The sequence below is a fragment of the Trachypithecus francoisi genome, unplaced genomic scaffold (assembly GCF_009764315.1).
Source record: "Trachypithecus francoisi isolate TF-2019V2 unplaced genomic scaffold, Tfra_2.0 Lachesis_group18, whole genome shotgun sequence".
Taxonomy (NCBI): Eukaryota; Metazoa; Chordata; class Mammalia; order Primates; family Cercopithecidae; genus Trachypithecus; species Trachypithecus francoisi.
In genome coordinates, this window is record NW_022681463.1 from 8,743,866 (window position 1) to 8,760,059 (window position 16,194).

General features: G+C 40.4%; 1 protein-coding gene across 1 annotated transcript in view; it reads left to right on the forward strand.

The window, feature by feature from the left end:
- The window catches only part of EFNB2 (ephrin B2), a 45,965-nt gene that overhangs the window by 8,514 nt on the left and 21,257 nt on the right, over positions 1-16,194 (forward strand). The window contains exon 2 of the mRNA XM_033177302.1: positions 14,372-14,655. Coding sequence (XP_033033193.1) covers positions 14,372-14,655 — 284 coding nt within the window. The remainder of the gene's footprint in view (positions 1-14,371; positions 14,656-16,194) is intronic.

Below are 16,194 nucleotides of genomic sequence, written 5' to 3' on the forward strand. Positions count from 1 at the left end.
ATTTGTATCTGTCTTCCCATACTTGTTACCCACGTACCCATTGCCACTGCGGCCTCATCCATGTTTTCCGTGTACACCACTCTCCTGTCACCCCAGAATAATTATGAGTGCTACCCAGACTTTTGAAACCAGTAGAGTCAACATGTTTGTGTGTGAGGAAAGCCTGTAATGCTCCTTATTGTCTGCCCATTCTACTGTTGTTCCCAATCCAGGCTCCCCGCAGGGCACCTAACCTGGGTGCATGGCAAAGAATTTCCGACCGTCAGAGCAAGAAGTGTTTCTCAATTGATCTCTTCCAGCCTAAGGTTATAGGTGGTGAATTACAATCCTTGCTCTTTCCACACCTTTACCTGGACTTACCAGGGCCTAAAATATTTGCCCAGAATCAGAATTGTCTAATGAGTGAGTGGGGCAGGGCAAATCATGTTCAAGACCAGCTGAGAATGTACCTAGCTGCAGAAGTGAGGAAATGTCATCTTTTACTTATCTACCAGAAATATATTTGAGGTACATTTTATATTTTTTTAAAAAAGCAAGTTCTCATAGGCCTTGAATCCGCCCTTTCTATGGGAAAATGAATCATTATTATAATGGACTGTCCAGTAAAGTTCATGATTTCTCCTAGACATGTTCTGTCTCTTTCTGCCATAGATCAAGAGTGATCTCTTTAAGTCTTTTCTTCGTAATCCATAACACTTTGTACTGTGATGTACTTAGAAAAAACCATTTACACGGTACATCATGATTGATACGCAAGTCTTCACCACTCTACCTGTCCTAAAAGTCAGGGACACACCTTCTTCATTTCATCAGTCCCTACTTCTGTCCAGCATTGGCATTCAGTAAGCTTTAGTGGAATGGACAGACAACCCAGATTTGTGTTGATGGCAGCTTACCCTGTCTTAACTGTCATCCTTCTGCTACAAGACGTGGATGAGACCTGAGTCAATGGGACTGCTCAGAGGTCCCTAGCTCTTGAACTTTAGGGCACCAGAATCCCCTGCAGGGCTTGAGAAAACACGGGTTTCTGGGCCCCACCCCCAGAGTTCCTGATTCCTGAGGTCTGGGGTGGGGCTTGAAGATGGACATGTTTAACAAGCTCCCAGGTGATGCTGGCCAACTGCTGCCTCAAGGCCACGCTGAGAACCCTCGCCCTACACCAATCTTTCTGGGAAAAACTCAACATGAACGCTGTTTGGGAATCTCTGAAGAAATCTGTGGTCCCTGCCTTGCTGGGGAAGCAACAGGAATCTAAACCATTGATGGTGGAGAATTTGTTGTTAATTCAACAAACAACTACTAAGTGTTAGGCCTGTTACTTGGCTCTAACAATACAAGGCAGAGTGACCTGTACCCTCGAGATTTAAAGCCTAAGTCCAGTAGAGAGAAACCCAGGTGGGAGCAAGCACATTTAGAAGTAGGTGCCTGGTGCAAGGTGGGGACACAGAAGAAGGGAATGGCATTTGCCCCTGGAGGGGTCTGGAAACAGCCCAGGGGAGGAGGAGCTTGAGTCTTGAAATACTGTGGGTATCTCTAAGCAAAGTCACAGTAGACAGCTGAAATAAAGAAAATAGTAAGCAAGCCAAAGGAACAGTATTTCAGCCAAGGGCAGTGTGTGTCTATCACGTCCACCTGTGAACATGCCCCAGGATTCCCTACATCAGGCCATCGCTCAAGACAGATGCCTCACAGGAACAGCTAAACTTTTCAGCTACCTTTTCATGTGAGAATTATCAGTACCTACTGCTTTTCAAAATGAGTATGATCATGGAAAGGTGAGGCAATTCAGTTTCGCAAAGACAGTAGGGCAAGTGCCCTTGTAGTTTAATTAAGGGCACATGCTTTCGAGTTGGGCTATGTGAGTCCAATCCCAGTTTAGCCATTTATTAGCTGTGTAGCTTTAGGAGCAGTAGCCTTACTGCCTCTCAGTTGTCGCATTTCTAAAATAGGGACAGTAACAATAGTGCTGAATCAAAGAGTAACACAATTTTGGTCAACATTTAGTGTATTTAAAGAGCTAAGCTCCGTGATTGGCACAATGAACCAATCAAAAAAACACCAGTTGTTATTAATAAAAGTCAGTTGAATGTGTACTGTGTGCCTGGCCATAATTCAATTTGCCTTTGCATACAAGGAAAAAATTAAAATAATCTGTTAATAAAGACTATAGCATAATACTTTCACCTTAAACTCCTTGATGTTAATTTATTTTGTTTACCTGCCAAACTTCTACTCATTCCTTATGACTTTCTGCTACCTGAAACACCCTTTGTATTTCTTTTGTCCTGCTAAATTAAGTTCTCTCTCCTCTGCTTTCCTGCTTTTGGTGCTTTTTTATAACACTTTTAACCCTGGACTTTCTCATTCCACTGTGCAACTGTGGACTGAGAGGAGGCTCTTTGAATTCATTTTGTGTATTCTAGTAGAGAGTACTGTGAACAGTTGGGTTGTTGAATGAATACATTAATTCAGCCTGGAGGGATGGGCAGTGTTATATTCTTTACATGGATATTACATGATATTTAGAAAACTGCTTAACTGGTGGACGCTGTTTTATTAACAGCGTTTTGTGTATCGCACTCACTACGTGCCAGCTGCTGTTCTAACTGCCTGACAAATACCCCTAAAACCTTCATGGTAACTGTATGAGGGAAGTACTTTTATTGTATCCATAATACCAGTGGGGAGACTGTGGCCAAATTGGTTAATTAACTTAGCCAAAGTCATATTGAACTAATAAGTGGATTTAAACCCAGCTAGTCTGGGGCCAGGGTCCCTCTTTTAATCCTCTGCCTCCTGCTTATTTTGGTGCATGGAGTAGTCTTTATCATATAACTAAATTAAGCATGCATTTGCTTAAAACAGTGCATACATGATGGATCAAAAAGTTTGTGGTATCATTGTTTTAATTTTGTCATTATCCATTTTGATTTATAGTCACTTTCTTATGATAGTCATGTAGTTTTAAATGGAACCTTTGAATCTTTGATATAATAAGTTTATGTCAAATCTTGGGTATAATAAGATTATACCCAATGGAAACAGAATAATGATCAGCCCATTTAAAGGATGACTGGAGAGTTATTACAATATATAAGTCATGCATATACTGAGTATTATTCCTTTGACTGGTAATATTTTCCTTTTAAAAATTGAAACATTCACTTGTTCCTTGTTGGGAGAAAAAGAGGTCAGATTTTTGAGGGGAGATCCATTTGGTGAGATGCTGAGTGTGTGTCAAGCTAAGGAGATAGTATGACATCTTTTTTAGAGTTTAGTCACAATTAAATGCCATTTTATTTTGGATTTTGGGATTTGTGCCAGCTTCCAGCTTGTCAGAGCTGAGAAGACTCAAATCAAGTCCAGGCTTATTTCTACAGCAAACTGGGATTCTGGCTTCTTGCCTGTGGATTCATTCAGTACAGCCCATCTGGCTTTTGATGTTCTGCAAGTTTGGAGCCATTTGTTTAAGGAAGCCAGGCGGTGAATATTGGTGGGCCTGGGGTTCTCTTGACTCCAAGTGGTGCCCCTTGGTTTGCACTTTCACCATGCTTAGCATCTGCTTACCTGGAGACCACGCAGCCGCCGGCCAGAGGTCTCCAACAACCAAATCTTCATGCCTTTTAGAACTCAGGGCCCCCAGCACATCCTCCTTCCTCCTCCTCGTCCAATTACTTTCATGCCGTTCTCAGTAGCTGCTTGTTTGAATCACTTACAGTATTTAACTTCTGGGGTGTTTTTGGGTTTTGGTCAAGGTAATTCCAGGCTGGATGTGGTGACTAAGCAGGAAATAAATGGGTCGTTCACAAAGTTACAAAGTTACAGTGGAGCGCTGTTTCTGTTTTCCTAAGTTGCACAGTTGTGGGGATGATCCGTATGGAAGTCAGGAACCGAGTCTGATTTTGCTCCCTTTTGATGTTAGCACTACAGACCTGGCTGTTTTGTAGCCTGCTTTGTTTTTCTTCCTTTTCTTCCCTAACTCCACGGGCTGTGGCAAAGCCCTGAGACGTGCAGGAAAATGTCTCCTGTCATACGCCCACAGCAGACCTAGCCCTGACCCTCTTCTGAAGCCCAGGAAGGAGGTATCTATGAGGCAGCCTGCTTGTAAAGCAATTGCACACAGCCTTGTAAACTGTGTTACTAGGCTGATTATGCTTGACTGGCAAGGTGAATCTCTTATAGCAAGAGAGAACTTGGAGAGTGTTATCTCATCTTATGCCTTATTAATTTGTTCATTCTTTAATTACACAGACACCTATTGAGAGCCCTGTTTATGCAAGGTACCTGGTCGGGGGTCAGAGGGAGGGTCCCATGGTAAACAAGACAGACTCAATCCTGGAGGAGCAGGAATGGCAGCCCCTTGTTGGGCTGTTGGCCCCACCAAAAGGGAGAAGTTTCCCTTTAATAATACATGGGTGAATCATTTTTGTCAATAGGCAAAATTCTTTGTAGTTAAAAAAAAATGTGATGGTAGGAAGGAAAGGGATGGGCAGAGGGTTAAAACAAAAGATATGCTCTCCCTAACTCTAGATTGTTGTATTGTTGTGCTTTTCACTGTATCTTAATTCAATTTCTTCGAGTTTTTTTAATGCCAAGGCATTCCATATCTATATGATTTACGTGAGCCTTTCATCTCCGCGATTTTTCCCACTCAGGTAAATGAGCAAATGGATTTGAACACTCATGTCTAAAACAAGAGAGAACCAGCTGGAAATGCCCTTTGAATTTCTTTCTCTATGAAACCATTTTTCTTTCTGGTGCCTCACCTATAAATAACAGGAGTTCCACCTTCCTTTATAGACTCTTGCTAAAAGCGTGGTTTGGAACAAGACCGTACAGGTGCACACAAATTACAGTTGGGAAAGAAGCCTGCAGTGCATCTTGTCTCTGAGGGTTATGAAATCCTCCTGTTAGTAATGGAGCCGGCGTGGTCAAGCCAATAGGATGAAATCTGGCATTTGTGAGATCACACCCCTTCTCACTTGCCCACTCAGCCTTACTCTTCAAATCTCCACATTTTTTCTTATCTAGCTGCAAAATTCATGGGCTGGTTTCTTTGGTGTGCGTGTGTGTGTGTGTTTGGTAAATAAAGACCTGCATTTTTATTTTGAGATAGGTGGTTAAGTTTTGTCTTTAATTTCATGGCCGAGATTATTAACTAGTCTCTTAACTTTTGAAAAGACAACAATGATATTTGGGGATCACACACTTAAAGTTAGACTTCTAGATGATTAATACAAAAGTAGATGATATTTCAGCCTCTGCCTGTTACATACAGGTATGCCCCTCTGTGAATTGGAGGCTTTGTGACAGTGAAAATCATGGCACAGATAAAAATTAAATAAATATTTCTGTTATTTTCCTGAAGAAAAAAAAAAAAAGCTTAAACTGTGAGAATACTGTCTTGGAGCATTTTAAAATAAAATTAACTTTAGCCACCAGGATTTTTTTTATCACAAATAAAAAACAAGATTAACATCAAAAGGAGTCAGTTTTGTGCAGCACTGTGGCCTATGAAATGTAATATTATTTTGACTCGTATGCTAATTGTAGACTGACAGAGGAAAATAGATGATGTTTAAATAAAAGGATACACAGCATCACAGGCACCTCTATCAAATGCAGGTTGAGGTCTTTGGGCCAGGAACTGGGGGCCCTCTAGCTCTGTTATTGCAGATTCAAGTTTGACAAATGAAACTTTCCTTTAGACTGTAGTTTAATTACTTTTTTTCAAAGGTATGCATGCTGAAGAGACACAAATACACCTCACCTTGAAGAGTTGCTAAACTGGTTTGTGTGCCTATCGGCTCACCTCACCGTGTGTTTGAATTTCTGTGCTTCTCATCTTTCCTTTTCTTGAAAAGATTTTGCTTGTCCTTGGTGTGAATCGTGCCCCCACCCCCTACCCACCTAGTCTTTGCTCTCAGATTTATAACACTTGAATGGTTCCAAATTGTATAGCCTGCTCTTAGACCCCTTTTCTTTTCCTTGAATAAATCAGGTTCATGTTGCAGATGATATTTGTTTTAGGGAAGTGTGAAAGAAGGGGCACCTGTGAAAACAGGCAATTGTTCCAACACACATATACATTCAAATTAAAGTGGAAAATGTCAATTAAAACCTCCAATTACTACCTTATTTCTTGGAGGTTTAAAGCCACTGAGAAGATAGTGGTGCACTCGCTGGAAGTTTTAAGGTAATTACTTTTTACTCTAAGCCGTGGTATCTGGTAACCTAATTCCGTATAAACCTGACACCCTATCACTACACCCCAGTATTTCTCTGATTTCAGAATAAGTCTGTGTAGAAACTTGTTCTGATGTTAAAGTGCAAAAGGGGGCAGTAAAGTGCTATCCACAAAAAAGGGATAAAACATTTTCCAAGTATTTCTTATTACTGCCTGTGTCTTTCTTAGGCCCTGCCTTTATTTATTCATTTTATAACAAAACTCTTATGTTTGGAGCATTGAGAGAATACCTTATGAAGCTGTTGCAGCAATCTAGCATTAAATGGAAGTCACGCAAGACTGAAGATCCTGCCTGTTGATGAAGTGTGCCATCACATTCACACGCTCATGATGCAAAGTCCTTCTTTGGGAGTATTCATATCCCCAAGTGCACAGAGCACTTCGGAAAGGAGCCTTGGTCTTTGGTGTTAATGCTCTTCTAGCTCCATATAGACGTGGCAGGCCCAAAGTACATGGTGGGGTGAAGGGTCAAGGGTTTGGGCTTATCCGGAGCAGCGTGCATCCTTTGTCAGGAGGTGACTGGAAACACCAGCCAATTACAGCAGAACTGCAGACGACTCATCCGCGTTCGCAATTGCAGAAGAACCAGTTTGCACTCTGACTTCTCTTCTTCACTGTGGGCTTTGGCGTTTAATTAAAAATTAAAGCCTTTTATGGAAAAAGTACATGTTTTCCAAAATGGGGTAAATTTGAAGTATACTTAATACAGAACACTGGCTTGGGAAGAAACCTGTGATATTACTGACTTTTGGTTTGTAGCTGCTAGGCTGAGCCTCTTTGTAAAGCTGGGATTTAGAATCTTTGAAATGTTTGTACAGTTCAATGATTAAGCATAAATTGTATATATCCCCTATTTTTCACTGATTTGAGTAAACAAGTTTGTTACAGCTTCTGTGGACTCAGAGAAATAGGTCACAACTTTAACTAGGATAATTTTATTTATCTGCTTGCTAGGGAATTTCATCAAAAGTTTAAGTCTATAGGCATTAAATATTTTAACTGCTTATTTTTAAAGTCAGTTATGAAAGATAGTACAATTTTTCTGAAACTACATTAAAAAATAATATTTTAATATTATCACAAAAGCATTGACTATTTATTGCGAAGAAAACACAGAAAGCTAAAAATCATTCTAAGTCCACCATTCAGTAGCCCAAAGTGTTCTCAGGTAAAGGCGGTGTGTGTGACCATTTGTTTATGGTTGTCTCCGTGCAGTCAGCAAAATAAACAGAACAACATACCATGTATCATTGATGTGTATATTTTCAACTGAAATCAGCCATCTGCTTACAATGATCATATACACTAATGATATAATTTTTGAATGAAAAGAAAAATAAAATTAATTCTTTGTGGAGAGTAATGCGAATTGACTTATGAATCTCGTCCTGCTTGGCAGTTTGCTCCAGAGGTAGAAGAGCTTTATGTGTGGGCCTCCTCCCCCCACACATTTATTCCACTTGCACGTGCGTGCTCCAGCATCCATGTCAGGACTCCCTTGTCCTGTTACATGAGTAACATGGCCCTGTTTCTCAAGTGCATGATAACTGCCATAATTACACATAAATATTACATATTTAAATAGATTTTTACATGTGTAATATTAGGTAGAAGTGGCTCTGGATTGAATCTGATGCTTTTTAAATAGAAGCTTTCCCACGGCATTTCCAAGCACTGTCATCATGTCTGTGTCGATTTAGGGTTTACCTGGCCTAGTTATCTGTCTGGACATAGAAACTGGTAGTTGCTGTTTGTATCTTTTTGTTCTGATCTCTTTATTCTGTCAGCTGAGTATTCTTGCAGTCAGTTACTAACATATTAACTCATCCTTGTTTGGAAACTTTGGCATCTTCTTCCATGGTTTCCCTCCGTGGATCTCTCGCGTCCCTCAGGAGAGCCAACAGGTATATTTTCACACATTTCATTTGTATTTTCAGAGACTACACCAGCATCGCGTGGTCCCCGAGCGATACGGGTTTTCTTCTCGGTGAATCGACACTCTTTGGCCAACCTTGAGAAAACTTGTAAGAAGGCATCAGATGTTTGTGCTAAGGTGCATGTAGTATGGTCAGAGGAAGAAAGAAGCAAGGAAAGTGGAGTAGCTGTGGGTGAGAGGGGGAGCAGGGAGTGCAATTTCAGGTTCACTACACAGCTCTCCATAAACTTCTCCACTGCTGGCTTCCCACAGATCCTCCTATTACACTGGGCAAAGTGCAGAAATAGAGCAGGCAACCACTGCCTCCCTCCTTTTCCCAGGCACCCTGTGAGACCCGATAATGCAATACCAGTCAGCAGAAAAGTCCAGACTTGACATCCCAGTGTGCCATGGTCTGGTCTGTGAATGAAGATCACGTGACATGACCTCTGAACTCTAAGTGACTGGTTTATGTTTTCAGTGTATTAGGCCCTTATTTTAAACAAGCATGTGCTCATAGTGTAGGTTAAAACTGTCTACTGTCTTCATTAATTATGCTATGTTCCAGTCTATTAAGATTAAAGAATATTGTGTTGCATAATGACTTTTTTTTTTTTTTGGAGACGGTGTCTCGCTCTGTCGCCCAGACTGGAGTACAGTAGCGTGATCTCAGCTCACTACAACCTCCGCCTCTGGGATTCAAGCAGTTCTCTGTCTCAGCCTCTGAGTAGCTAGGATTACAGGCACCTGCCACCATGCCCAGCTAAGTTTTGTATTTTTGGTAGAGATGGGGTTTTAACATCTTGGCCAGGCTGATCTTGAACTCCTGACCTCATGATCCACCCGCCTCAGCCTCCCAAAGTGCTGGGATTATAGGCATGAGCCACCACGCCTGGCAACATAATGACTATTTTTTAAAGTTTTTACAGTTATGACTGTGAAGTTGAAATGTCTAAATTACGGAGATCCAGTTTAGATTACTAAATATTTATGTCTAATTGAGATTGTTAGACTTAGCCAAAGTATCCATGTAGAAGTATTAGAGTCTAAATTGCTGGAAAACTTGAAAAAGCTTGGATTAAGTTCAATAGGTAATCCAAGAGGAAAAATAGATTCCACTATCAGATCATTTCACCATAGATATGTTAAGTTTGGAATCCCTACTTGAGTGTTTCCAGTTTTTTCCACATTTTATTGTCTCTATATTTGATTTAAAGGCAGGGCATCTATTGTCTTGCTTAGGACTGATTCACTGGGAAAAACCGTGGAGTTGCCTATTTCCACTCAGTATGCCTCACCCTTAGAGCAGCCTCCCATGGTTCCCAGGGAAGCCCTCCGGTGAGAATGCACTAAGCCACACGCCATGGCCTGGGAAGCAGTCCTAAACCTGGAGGTTCTCTTGATGGAAAAGAAGAGGCAGCCTTCCCCTCCCAGGAAGACAGTAGAGAGCCTGCTCTGACTTTGCTCAGAGACAGAACTGGTCTGACTCAGTTCTCTCTCCTGTGTGGGACATGAACCACTCTTGGTGGTCTTTGCTTTTTATTTGAGCTTAAAATCAGCAGACTTTATTAAATGACACTCCTCTCTAACCACTTTCTGTCTGGGCGAAGTTTAACAAGAACAGCCTCCCCTCATGCGCTATGGGTTGTAACTGTGGCAGTTTCCTTCTACTGTTTTTGGTTACAAAATGAACATTGTCTGAACACACAGAAAGAAATCTGTATTTGGCATCCATAATGGAAAGTCAGTTTAGTAATTTAAAATTAGCCAGTTGTCATCATCATAATTCTTTTTAACACTTTCAAAGTTAGCATAGGAGAAGTGTATTATTGAATATTCCAAAATATTTAGGGCATAGATAGATGTGCTGTGTAGTTTGATTTATTAATGTGTCTAAGCAATCTAAAAGTAACAGAGTTCAAATATAAACCCCATCACTTCAAAAACAGGAACTCTGTTTACTGACTTGATTATAACATAGGGAACTCAATTGTTTTCCGTTAAAAAATGATAGTATTAGGAAACTCACCCCATTTGCTTTTCATATATATTCTGCCATTTGCATAATTGTCTGGAGTCCATATGTAATATTAAATGTAAAACACAAATGTCATGTAGCTGGTCTGTTTCTTCCTCACCTTTTGGTTCCTGGCTTCCTGGGGAAGGGTTGCATATCTGAGCCATGGTCTCAGATGACTGCCTCGAAAGAAGCCTCTTCCCTTCAGGAACCACTGATGTGTGCTTGGTGTGGAGCTGGACTTTCCCTGGCTCTCCATGTGACGCTCACATGTGCATGTGTATTGGCTTTCTCTTGATTTCCCTTAACTTCATGGCTTGTCTATGAACAGCTTGATTTGGGGAGGAATAAATGTGTTTCCCAAAGCCAGAGTTATAATTGAATGTGCTGCAGTCAAAACGAAAAAGTGTGCAGAGAAAGGGGGCTTTTCCTGTCATGCTCATTGGGCACCAGTGTGTCTTCACCTGTTTTGTGGGTTAGGTCCATGTGTTGTGCTGAAATGAAGAACATGGGATGTATGGGGCTTTGGACGGTGCTGGCGAAAAGCAAGTGCTCCAAAGCAGCTGTGTTTTGTATTATTAGTGGTTCTGGAGATGGCTGATTGCCTTGCATTTTAAGTAGAGAGGGATTGTAGAAGACTGGCAATACTTACAACTTTTTTCAGAGAGAAAGGGCCAGAAACTCCATTTGCAGGGCTCCTTGCTCTCCAGAAACGCCAGTGTGCCTGGGAAGGCATCTGCGGAAATCCAGTCTCTCCTCCTCAGTGTGTCCTGTCCCGACTCAGTGGTTCTGTGTTCAGAATTCTTATCATGTCTGTGACCTGCAAATAGTGGTACTTAATTCGACTTCAGTTTGTATAAATGTTAGCTTCTATTTGTTCATTCCTAGTTTTTGTTCAACTAATACATTCTTTATTGAGTATCTACTCTGTGTCAGCCCCTTGGGCATTTAATATTGAATTAGTCACATGTGGGACTGGCCTGCCCTCGGGGAGCTAGACTATACATTCCGAATGATCAGCGATCTCTACTTTTCTGTCACTCACAACGTCTGGCACAAAACAGGTTACTTGAGTTGTTACACTCACAGTGCTGTTGTTTGCTGCCATGGTGCTTTAGGAAGTGTGAGAGTTCCCGGGAGGCAGAGTCAATAATGCAGACTGCACATATCAAACACATGGCCAGGAGAGCTGTAGTTCAAGCTCTCAGCTCAACTGCCCTCTGTCCACTGAGAAGGCATAATCTCATCAATTAAAGTGACTGTGTGCTATGGCTGTTTATGTATATGCTTAAGAAGTAAAAGCTGCTAAAGCACTCAAGTATTGGGGCCTTTTGTATTGATTTAATTAAAGGAGCCATCATTGTTTTAACAAGCTCTAGAAATAATTCTTTTGAAGAGCCGAGGATCAAATTCTTGCCTCACGTTTTGCCACAATGTGTTCTGAAAGGTGAATTAATGCGTTTGGAATCATCAGGAATAGTGAGTTTTGTCAGGATTTCCTTTTTACGAGCATATCGCATGTGCATATTGAAATGTGAGCCTCCCTGCCACATTTCCGTTTCTCCCTGCCACATTTCCTCCCTGCCACATTTCCGTTTTGATAAGCATCCCCCTGGGTTGCCTTCACTGACCGTTAGAGATTTTTCACAAAGTTGGACGGTACACACTGAACGAAAACTTTACATCAAGAAAGGACTGGAGTGTTTGTGAAATGAATTACAAGGCTCATTCAATTTGTATGTGACTTATGCCTTCTGAAAATATGGCCTCAAACACGAAGATCCCCGAAGCCACATCAACCCCTGCATCCCGTGTTTTCCACCTCACCACGTCAGCACCAGCAAGAGCTGCCACTGAGATGCTGAGTGATGAGAGTCAAGAGGAGTGACTTGCATGGCCTGGGAGGAAACCTCCTGTGAATCTTTAGTTAAGTCGGAAAAAAAAATCCTCATGAAGGAAACAGGATCTTGGGAGCATTTTGAATGAAGAAAGAGCTTAGTGAGCCAAACTTGAGACATAGGGTGTAACGTGGGAGAGTTTTAAGACTTGCAGAGATGTACAGCTTGGAAGGGGGTGTAATGCTTTTTCTTAAAAGAGCTGAATGAATGGTTGAGGAAATGGGTACATCTGGCTTGGTAAGGATCCTGATCTCTGAAGCCTGGGAAGCCCCTGGAGCTTGTAATTTAGGAATACTTCCTCTAATAGGAGCTAACCCTTATATAGGGCTGTCTGTGCAGGCTACAAAAGGAGCAGATCTAGGATAGAAAATGTTTGGAGTGGTATGAGAAACCCTAGGCAGGAATTGACTCCTGGTGTTTGTAAACCTTAAAGATGTCCTAAAAAAAAGGTCAAGGAATAAGACAGGAGAAAAAGGAAGTGTCAGGAAGATGATCAATTTAATGTTTATGGAATTTAGTTTGTACCTGCTGCCCAGCATCTTGCCTGAGTTTTTTTAACCTCAGCAGCCCATCAGAATTACTGTGTGTATGTTGGAGAGGCTGGGGGAGATAATGAAATTAGCCTCATCCACAGACATTCTGATTCAGTCTATTACTTGAGAAACTGAATTATGTTTTGTCCATAAAGAAGATTAAATTGTCTAGAGAGAACACATTGGCATTCACAAGATTGAGGGGATACCACAGAGAGGCTCCCTGTGATCTGCATTTGTCCAAAGTTCTAGAGAATTCTCAACAGTACTCACATGGTTGTTTTAAATATATCATTGTTATAAAAATTCATTTTTAGTTCTGTTTCACAGAAAGGTTTTTTTTTTTTTTTGAATGAATAAATGTCCTATGTCCTTGCTAAAGGAGCTCAGGTAAAAAAAAAAGGGGACCATCCTTCTCTTTTGGGGGTTGTACAGTAACACATTCCCAAGAAAGAGGTAACAGCCACATACATTTTTCCTGCCAATAAAGAGTGCAGGTTTTTAATATGAATCCATAATATAATTTCTGTTATGTTTTATGCTGCTTCATAACCACACTCATGCACTTTTCAGAAAATTAATACCATTCATCAGCATAAATCATAAGCTATTCCCTTGGTATGGGTTTGAAATTGGGGGTGCCCTATCATCCTTGCTTTTTCTCTTAGTGAATTATGACCCTGTAGTCATCATGGCTGGTGGGCATCTCTGGTTAAAGAAAAAGGTTGAATTGAAAGGATTCAGAGGCGATTCTTTGTTCTCAGGCTTTAATATTTTAATGAGCCTGCAGGCTTGGCTGCTTACGAACGAGCTGGGATTTCTAAGTGTGTTGTTAGTGTTAGCACTTGTAGAAGGATGTTCATTAGGAAGTTCTTGTTTCAGATTTTCAGAGAAACTCCCCATTAAGAAAGATCATTCAGGAGCATGGCTAGCAAGAAAGAGGATAGGGAGGAGGGAGGCTTTTAGCGATAAGCATTAAGAGAATATTGTATCAGTAGTCTTAGTTCTAAAGATTTGCTTCTGAGAAATAATTGGAGCAAATACGTCTCAAGGGAAGAAAAAAAGATTTCTAGAGCAGGGACAGTAGTTGTTGTCCTTGCAAGTGGAGGACTCTTCATTTTGCAGCTGAATCAATACTACAACTAATTATTTCTGGTTATCTTTTATGCATTTGTAAGACATTTCTTTTGTTCAGTGTAATAAAAAACCCATTGTTTGATCAGTGACTAACTAATTATGATAAGTAATTTGAAACATTCTTGATGAAACTTGTCTGTTAATTAACATCAACAGCAAATGGAAACTAACAGGACAACAAAGTATTAGTGGATCCACTGTTCCCTCCTATTGATGAGATCTCTCTGTGGCATGCCCAATAAACTAAAGCTGCCAGTGGTTAAAAAATAACAAACATGTGGGATGATCTGACTCACCATGGAGGAAAAGTTATTGTCAGGTTACACAAAGGAGTACTGAAATATTACAAGCGATAGGGTGGTAAAGAAATGTCAGCAGGTAGCCTGGTCCTGTGGCTTAGAGGAAGGAAAGTGGTTTCTTTCTGTCTTTCCTTTTCCTTTCGAAGCTTAATTCCAAAATACATTCATCCCATATTGATCTGAAGTAAGAGACTTTTGATACATAAAAGCGTGAATCTGAAAATATGTAGTATGAGATTATCAGCATTGCCTGGCTATCTTGTAACTATCATTAATACTGTTAATTTTTTATCAACTCATTGGCATTTTTTTCTTATGCTTTTAGATTTCTACCTGGACAAGGACTGGTACTATACCCACAGATAGGAGACAAATTGGATATTATTTGCCCCAAAGTGGACTCTAAAACTGTTGGCCAGTATGAATATTATAAAGTTTATATGGTTGATAAAGACCAAGCAGACAGATGCACTATTAAGAAGGAAAATACCCCTCTCCTCAACTGTGCCAAACCAGACCAAGATATCAAATTCACCATCAAGTTTCAAGAATTCAGCCCTAACCTCTGGGGTCTAGAATTTCAGAAGAACAAAGATTATTACATTATATGTAAGTATAATTTTATTCATTTATTTTATAGAAATTAAGATAAGCTATATAGGTTTGTATCAATTTTTTGTTTCCTTAAAATTATTGTGGCAAATAATTTGGTGAGAATCTTTGCTGAAAAATTGTGCCCCCCCTTTTTTTTTTCAAAGAAACCTTCATTGAATTTGGGTCTCTGTGCTAGCAGTATTCATTAAGTATACATACCCAAAGAGGAAAAAAAAAAACCACTAGAATCCTTAATAGTATTGAAATAAATGTGTTATATGAATATATTCAGCATCTCTACTGACAAAACCATTGTTCAGGACCATTGGTGGATTTTGATAGGTAAATCTTGTGCATTGCGTTTTCTCTTCACCCATCCATCCATTCATTCACTCATTCATTTCATATTTATTCTGTGCCAGAGACTGTGCTTAAGGGCTAGAGATTCAGCAGTGAAAGGTGGTAAAATAGCATGCTTTCCTCAAGAAGTTATCAGTCTAGAGAAGGTGGAGCTCATAAATTAGAAAGATGGGGATGACAGGCAAAGGTCACGTTAAAACCAGATTCAGAAGAAAAAGACAAAACTTGGTTTTCTCAGTGAATTACTGTTTTTTGCATATATATATGTAATTTGACACGCTGTTTCAGGAAGAGATGGTATGTATCCTTTGGGTCATATCTGAGGCTAACTCGCGAGGACGTGAAGTCAGCTGAGGAGCACATTTCGAGCCCATGCCTACTATGTGCAGATCTCTCGTCAGCGTTATTCCCAGGGCCCCAGGTTTTGTTAAAGTCTAGGCGACTCAGACAGCTGTTTGCTTCATTCAAGCAATGAAGTCTTTTTTCTTAATTTCTTTGATTTAAAATTATACTCATAACTGGGTTGACTTTTCCAATGGCTTGGTTACCATAGACTTCAGTTTATTAGGGAACTGCTATCTGCCATTGGTTATTATTTGCCCCAAGGTGGACTCTAAAACTTTAGGTAGGAGAATCTTGGTGATCGAACTGAAACTCTTGCGTCTCGACCTATGAGCTGCACTTTATTGTTATTTTATTTTTTTAGACACGGGGTCTAGCTTTGTTGCGGAGGCTGGAGTGCGGTGGCAAGATCACAGCTCACTGTAGCCTTGAACTCCAGGGCTCAAGTGATCCTCCCACCTCAGCCTCCAAGTAGCTGGGACTACAGGCGTGTAGCACTGCACCCAGCTCAAGAGCTACACTTTAAAGCACAGAATGAAAACCTATTTTTAAAGCCAACTTGACACATAGAGTAGCTTACCGAGAATTAGTAACAGCAACAACAAAAGAGAGTGGTAGAGTATATACTTAGTAAGGAATAATTATAAAATAAAAGCATTCTGAAATGAAACAGGTAGATGGGGTGGTCAAGTATGCAGAATAATAGGGAAATCTTTGAAAATGTAAAATAGTTACCAGGTAAAATAAATGGAAACTTTAAGCTTTTGGAAGCCTAACAATGTGTTTATATTCGTGAAGACTTTTTTTTTTTTTTTTTTTTTTTTTTTTTTGAGATGGAGCCTCTGTCTATCG